Here is a 7,881-nt window from a genome sequence, read left to right on the forward strand (position 1 = left end):
CTCTTCAGGCTGCTCGGGGTGCTGGGGGACGAACATGTCCTCGGTGCTGCTGGAGGAGAGCTAAGCCAGGGCGGGTTTTTTAAGCAGAGGTTCTTCCTTGCCACTTGTCTCTGAGCTTTAAAAGGCTTGAAAAGCCAACAGCCAGGTGTACGTTCTGTTGTGCTCCAGCGAGCAGAGCTGTGAGATTCAGCGGGTTTGTGCCCACTTTTGGAGCTGCTGAGTTGCTTTCCTTGCCCTCCTGCCTGCGTGCCCCAGGAGCTCCCGTTGCCTTGGGCATGTGGTGAGCCAAGGCAGGGAGATTCGAGTAGAGTAGGAGAAATGGTGCTGGGAGGGAGCTGCGTTTTGCTTGCAATGTCTGCGAGATCTCTTTGTTTCTCTGATCTGGACTCTTTGCAGTAAACTGCAGGTAACTGGAGTACAAGGCAGTTGCAGCCTACGAAACCAGAAACGCACAAATGAAGCGTTAGAAAAGAGTTTTTGTAGTGGCTTCGCTAAGTTCGTGCTGCTACAGTTAGTTCTGTAGGTTTGTTAGCTGTGTGAAAGTCCTAGATTGACAAACTGGCATATACTTCTATGTTTGAAAGTTAGTTTTTCATGTTTTCTTTCCATTTTAGGCTACATCTAGACTCCTGGTGAACTACCAAGAACCATATCGCTCCCAGATTTTAGATTATCTGTTCACGGTAATGTCAGTTTCACTGCTATAATAATGTCTAGTTTCATGCAGAATTTCTTATTGTGTAATGTTGGAACTCCTGTAGTATATTCATCACTATTTGAAGTTATACAAACTACCATCTTGTAAAGCATCTACTTTAATGTTGGTTTTTATCAGAACCTTAAATTTTAGCTGTTGTTTTTGACAACCAGCATGTTGTTCAGGAGCCTGTTTCTTCAAATTATTGTTAAAATTCCTTTAATATTTTTACAATGTGTGTTCAAAAATATGTTTTCATTATCTTTAGATCATACATGTGGGCTTAATGAAGATTAAATTGTTTTTTTGGCTAAAATGAGGGGTTTAGCTCTTCATAGTGATTGCAGGAATTGAATCTTTGAGACAGTTTTGATTTTTTTTTGGAGTACAGATAGATTCACATAATGTGGAGATGACTGCACGGACTGCATTATTTCAATGGGTATCTCTTCCAAACTAGTCTCAAGTATAAGTGGAGCTACTTTAGATGGTGTGTAAATGTTATTGGTTTGTAAGCTGCTTTAGTTAGCAAGTGTAACCTGTGGAGTTACCCAACTTAATGTATGGTAAGATCATTGCACTGGACAGTAGTAACTTGTTTTGCTCTTGGCACTGTAAATTACTCTACTGGATGAAGATGTCATGTCACTTTCAGGTAGCGTAATCCAGATGGCTGGAGGGGAATAATTTGCTGTCTTGTTTAAAGATTTGGTTTTAAAGGGTAGAGTAAGACATAATGTGTGACTGGGGGATCAAAAGGCACGTTTTTTTGGAGACCAAAGTTGTGTGTTACAGATATAATCTTCCTGAAGGAGTCAATAGGCATGTAGTGAAAGAAAACGTATCTGAGAGATGATGATTTTGAAAGGATTTTTGACATGTTCATTCACCAAAACCTCTTAAACTATCATGAGATACCTAGGAGGGGTGTACCTCACCTTGTTCTCCTTGTCCTTTAGTATCAGTCAGCTTTCATGACAGGGATGGGAGAGCAAATGTGTTAGAAATTTAAAATCAGAAATGTCAGGAAGAGATATGGTAAATTGGGAATATTTGTTTCTTGTTTAAAAACAAATAAAAAAAATACAGAACTTGTAAGCCAAGCAAACTATTTTCTGTTTTTTTAAATCAGATTGCATTCTCACATCTTCAAACATTTTTTTGGATGCCAAAATTATACTTGAGTAATTCCGTGGAGGAGGACAGCTCATTAGTGGTTATTAAAATAATGATTAGTTGTAACTTCTGTCTTGAGCAACTCTTAAGCCACTAATGGCTGGAGGAATATACTGGGAGTAGGAGCACCTGTATGAGCTTGAATTTTATATTCTGCTCTACTAGTCAGATGCCAGGGGAAGAGGATAGTGGACTAGGTGGCCATTTGTTTTCTGGTGTGGTGGTTTTTTCTTTCTTGCCTTTCTTCCTGTACTTAGCAGGTTATTTCTGACCTGTATGTAGGCTCTTTCATATAAGCAGTGTAACTCTTTACACCAAAGAGTAAATTATCTACTTAAATATTAACTTTGATATTTTGATTTTAGAAGAAAGCCAACCTGACTTCTAATAACATTGAAAAGACTGTTGTGTTTCTCGTATAGCCCATATTCTACTTTAAGAGCACTTAAGCATAACCAATTTTAAATCTGTACAGCTGGGGAGAAGTGTCTTAACAGTGCAAGACTCAGTGAAACTGACTAAAGATAAGTGTACTGTTTATCTTGCTTGATTTCCTTTTGAAGCAGAATTTTGCATAATCTCTCATTGCATCTATAATGGGTGTTTAAAAAAATTATTGAATTTTTAGCATCCTCAAAATGATACACTTATTTATTGCATTCTTCTTGTTAACAGCAGGATTCTGTTTGTTTTTCTGTCTCTTTTTTCTAGCCAAATTTTGGTGCTTCTTTACATATCCTCAAAGTAGAGATTGGAGGTGATGGACAGTCAACAGGTAAGTAACACGACCTCTACATGTCACTTTAGCTGAAGCATGGAGATGCATTCTGTACTACTTAAGTTTCAGAAAAATATAAACAGTGTCTGCTAACTTGTAGAAGAGAAATGTACACTAATATTCTGGAGATCGTTCTCACTATATTATGTTTAGTAGGTTGCATTCTAGAGGAAATGAGTTCTTACCGCCCCTCCCCAAGCTTAAGGATGCTTTAGTAGCTTCCTGAATTGCAGAACATTCCTCAAACACCGGTTTTACAATACAAACTCTGTAAAACTTGTGTAGGAATAGGTAGTTTATGTCTTAAAAGCATGAAAATGTGAAGGCAGCTGGCCCGAAGCAATTATGTTTCGTTGATTTAATGAGCTGCTACGTTTCACTGGAGTGGCTCTGTCTGAGAGTAGGCGGTATTTTTCTTGCCTGGCCACAATTACAAATGAAAATGTCTTGGTGGAGTTTGCCTAGCCTGCTGTACTTATATTAGGAGAAACTGTTTAGTAACTGCTTGTGATTGGAAGCTGAGAAGCAGTAACTAGACTACAGTTCATATCTTTTTTTTTTTTTGACAGAAGTAAATTTTGGTCAAGAGTTGACTTAAAACAGTCTCAGCCAATAAATAGAAAATGTCACATATCTTTGTGGCATTTTATATACCCATATGCTTAAATGCCTGTGTTTTTGCAATTAGATGTTGTTTTTCATTTCTTTTGTTTACTTAAGAAAAATTAACATGGTGGAAAGTATTATGCTTGGTTTAAAAGCTTGGTATTTTGTCAATAAATTGCTGGTTAGAGGAGAATGGAATCATCTTCATGTGTGCACAGACCTTCTCTTCAAACGCAACTCTTCCTGCTGGCTAAGGAGAATGTTACATACTTGTGTGATGGCTTTCCAGATTTCAGGAGAACAATAAGATGTGTATGTCTTAACACACTGATCTGTAGCTCTTATTCTGACCTCAGAAGTGTGATCAGGAGTCTAAGTTTGGAATCTAATTGTTTTATGTATCTGACAAGTAGAACTTCCAAACAGTCAAGCGTTAAGTAAAAAAAAAAAATTAAAAAAAAATTCTGTTTTCTGTAGTGAAATGTGCTGTTTCAACAGGCTTCATTAAAAAAAAAAAAGTAATCAGAAGAGATCTCTGTAACAATTAGGGATATAGTTTAGCGTAAGTAATTGTTGCATTTGTGTACACAAGTTGTTGATTGACTTTTGTGTGTAATGACATCCCATAGACCAGTGATCCTTTTGTGCTTCTCTGGTTTGTTTACCTTTGCCTGAGGGAATTCAGTGCATAGCCTTCAATCCCAAAAACTCTTCCTGCAATCATAGAACACCATGGAAAACCATGAAAAACCACTGGAAAATCTTCATGGCACTTCCTTTCTTTTCCCTTCCTGGACTTGTCGTTCACGGAAGAAACAAACTATAACCTTCTTCTGTTTGCTTTTTGGTTTGGCTATAACCTGCTTCTACAAGTGGTGGTTTTTTTTTTGTTTTTTTTTTTGTTTTTTTTTTTTTTTTTCTCCTGATCTTAATGCTGTAACTTTCCTAGTGGTTGTTGAAACCAAGATAATAATGAATATAAATTTAGTATTATCATAACCAGGGACAGAAAATGCCTAATAGCTAATCACATTCTGATGTTAAAAGCAGGCATGGTCCCTTAAAAATAAAAAAAAATTAAATTTGTGCTAAGTTAATATGCTAAGTATGAAGGGTGGCAAGTCTTGTGTGTTCCCTCCCACTACTCATTTTCCTTTGAAATACATACCAAAGAACGTGTGAACCATGTTGGAGATATGTGCTTGCATACTATGGCAGTGAGCAATGCAAAAAATTTTATAATGTGTAACAGCTTGTGACACAGAAGATAATTGTGAGCTACCTGTCTCTTTCCTTGCTAGATGGTACTGAACCCTCCCATATGCACTATGAAAATGATGAGAACTACTTCCGCGGCTATGAATGGTGGCTGATGAAAGAAGCTAAAAAGAGGAACCCCCAAATTAAGCTGATTGGTAAATTCCTTCACGCTGTAGCATTTAAATGCTTTTTTTTTTCCCCCCCAACTAAATTACGTATCTGACACTTAATTAACATGTTGATTTTAATGGGCAGATGATTTGATGTTGCAGTAGACAAAGTAGAATCTCTGCTATTTGGTGAGCTTGCCTTGATGCTTCATTTAAGCTTACTGTGTTTCATTTTGTTACAGTAGCACAATATAAGAATGTTGTGCTACTGTAACAAGTAGCATAACAAGAATGTATGTGACGACTAGCATAGATAAGAAATGACCTTCTAATAATTTGCTTATGTCAAGTAACATTAATGCTAAGACTGTATCACAACAATGAACAGAAATGATTTCTCATGGGAGCTGAATTTCTGAATAATAGAGTAAAAAACTCAGGAGAGATAAAGTAACCTTACATGAGGTATAAATCTGTAAATGTTATACACACTAAATTCTATTATATGTTCTTATTACAAGCCCATCACTCCCTCCCCACTGTAGTGGTTCTTGTCTTCTCATTTGTCTTACATATGTAGTTCAGTTGTTAGAGGACTTTCCTGTCTCCCTGTTCAGATTGTGCGTTGTGTGTGTGCTGTAACAGCACAAATGTGGAACCCTAGATTTTAATTGAAACACTTTAAAAAATGTATTTTTCATGAAACAAGGGAAGAAATCTATAATTTAAAAAGTATGCAATTCCTTCTCTTCAAGGGATCGGGCTTTGCCATATCCAGCCACAAGGCATGACTTGGTGCAGGATTTGCCAGTCAGGTTCAGTTCCACAGGCGCTGTGATAAGCAGTAGGCTTGCCATCTATGACTAATTGTGTTTATTGATAACCTCCCTCTGCCCTCAGGTCAAGCTCTCAAAAAAGGAAGGAGGGTTTGCCTTTGAATTAGCCTGTGGTGTCTTACACAAAGTCGTGCTGAAAACTTAGCAGGATCTGGTTAATTTGCTCTTATTTACTATGAGATCCAGTAAACACCTGAGACTTGGAAATGCTTTTTCGTGATCCTAATCTTTCTTCCTCTATTATGATCAGATCATGACTACTTCTGAAATTCATATCCAGGAGATTAACAATTTTTGGTCTTCAGTATTGGTCCTTTGTCTGTGACTTAGCAAATTTTTATGCTAAAATCTTTGGAATTTTAAACCTATTAGAGATAATACCACACAACTGACAGCCTGTGTGTAGTCAGTTGTCTAGTAATGAACATTTTTTACCTTAAAGAAAAAAGCAGGTATTAATATGTTGATCAGAATTTGTGTTAGACCATACTTTCCAGTTAAATAAGCTATGTTTCATTGTCTTCACTGGAACTATGTGAATTTGGAGTGCGTATCTGCTCCTTCATTTTAGGTAGAACAAGTTACAGCCTCCTATTGATGCTTACCCAGTAATGTAGACCAACCACTTATTTTATTAATCTGTTTTGCTTCTCTCTTTCCAGGATTACCTTGGACATTTCCGGCATGGATAGGGAAGGGTGAAAACTGGCCCTATGACTATCCAGATGTCACAGCTTACTATATTGTTTCTTGGATATTAGGAGCTAAGCAGTATCATGACTTGGACATTGATTATATTGGGGTCAGTAAAGCAAAATCTCCTGTATATTTTATGTGTCTTCATTCCTGAGGTCTTGGTCATGTCTGTTGATTACTGAAGTAGGGGGATGGGAATAGAAATAGTTTTGTAATTGCAGTTTTGCCTTTTCTGTTGCAAGGGGAAAGGCAGAAGTTACGTTAGTTTACAGTCTTTCTAGAATAATGGCCATTAAAGCAGAAACAGTGTAAAATGGCTATTATCCTGCCTTACCCATTCTAGAACAAAGTTACCAGAGAATTTGAGAATTCTGAAATCTGTTTGAGTCTTGGGCTTATCATTTTCTGCCTTGCTTGTTCTGCCTGGATTTCAGCAGTTACCAGTTAACAAAAGGCATTTATTAAGACAGTTTGTGAAAGTCAGCTAACATGACTTCTTGGCATAAAATATAGTCACTGTTTTGTGGAAGGGCAGCCCTCTACAGCTTCTTCCATTTTTACCTGCATTATTTATAGTAAAGGTGCATGTTTTACAGTACATTATAACTACTTTATTGTGTTATAGTGCAATACATGGAAGTAGTGAATAAATGTCTGAGAAAAACGTCATAATTTGGAGACAAGAGAGAAGCAGACAATCTGGAAAAACACTTTTCAAGGTTGTTATTTGACTGAGATGCAACTTTTTATTTTTTTCTTCTGATTAAGAAAATGTGTGACTAGAATTCCCCTAAAATCAGTCCTATACTTACTGAAACATTTATTTTGGACTTCTAAGTGTTTTGGTGTGAGACAGTTGTTTCGCTGCAGAAAAGCTGAAAATCACTTCAGCAGTCCAGAGCAAAGCTTCAGACACTTTGGTTCCCATCCCTCTGACCTTTCTGTTGTAACGTGGGAAGGTGTATCTGATGTGTATCTCCTCTGGAATGCATCCCTCTTGATGTTGCTGAGTTATTTCAGCTGTGTCATCTTGCACTTTTGGTGACACAGTGATGCTTCAGCAGTTCAACTGGGGAGGACAGGGGGAACAACTGCTGTTAAATTTTGTCCTTGCTGTGCTCTTAGAGTAGAAGGTAAGTTCTACACTTCGCATATATGAGTAATGGCTGGCTTCTGTATTGTTACTTCGTGGTGATTGGTCTTCTGAATTCTATACTTCTAAGAAAAGGGACTTTCCACTTCTACAGGCACTGTAGTGACATTGGATATAGTCTGATTTCATTGTGGGTTTAATCTGAAATACAGGAAAGCAAGTGTGGTCTGTGAAGGCTCAGAAACTCAAAACAATTTTAGTGCTATTCTGATTCTACATCATTAGCCTTTTGCTCTTTTGTTTTATAGCATATGTAATATATCGTTATTTGCTTTATGAGGAAATGAGCCTTTCAGTAAGTAACTTTTGGTTGTCTCATTACTGAAGTCACATATTAGCACTTATGGGAAGATCTAGAATTATCAGAATCAAATGAACATGTCCCACCTGCAAGAAATTGTCTGCTTGTACATGGTTGGGTAATCTACACCTGGGGGATGCTTTCACCTTTACTGGTACATATGAGTCATAGTGTTCATGTTGCAGTTAGAAAAAAGAAAGTGAGAAGGTTTCTGACTATGCGTTTTACTGGCCAGGGTATTTGGTAGAAAGGATGACCAGCATTCCTG

The 7,881-nt window shown here is 37.3% G+C and overlaps 1 protein-coding gene across 1 annotated transcript in view; it reads left to right on the forward strand.

Moving 5' to 3' along the window:
* Positions 1-614: 614 nt before the first annotated feature.
* The window catches only part of GALC (galactosylceramidase), a gene marked incomplete at its 5' end in the record, with an annotated part of 36,273 nt that continues 29,006 nt past the window's right edge, over positions 615-7,881 (forward strand). Inside the window, 4 exons of the mRNA XM_010080629.1 lie at positions 615-683; positions 2,585-2,648; positions 4,559-4,672; positions 6,126-6,265. Coding sequence (XP_010078931.1) covers positions 615-683; positions 2,585-2,648; positions 4,559-4,672; positions 6,126-6,265 — 387 coding nt within the window. The remainder of the gene's footprint in view (positions 684-2,584; positions 2,649-4,558; positions 4,673-6,125; positions 6,266-7,881) is intronic.

This window comes from Pterocles gutturalis, unplaced genomic scaffold (genome assembly GCF_000699245.1).
Source record: "Pterocles gutturalis isolate BGI_N339 unplaced genomic scaffold, ASM69924v1 scaffold27484, whole genome shotgun sequence".
NCBI lineage: Eukaryota > Metazoa > Chordata > Aves > Pterocliformes > Pteroclidae > Pterocles > Pterocles gutturalis.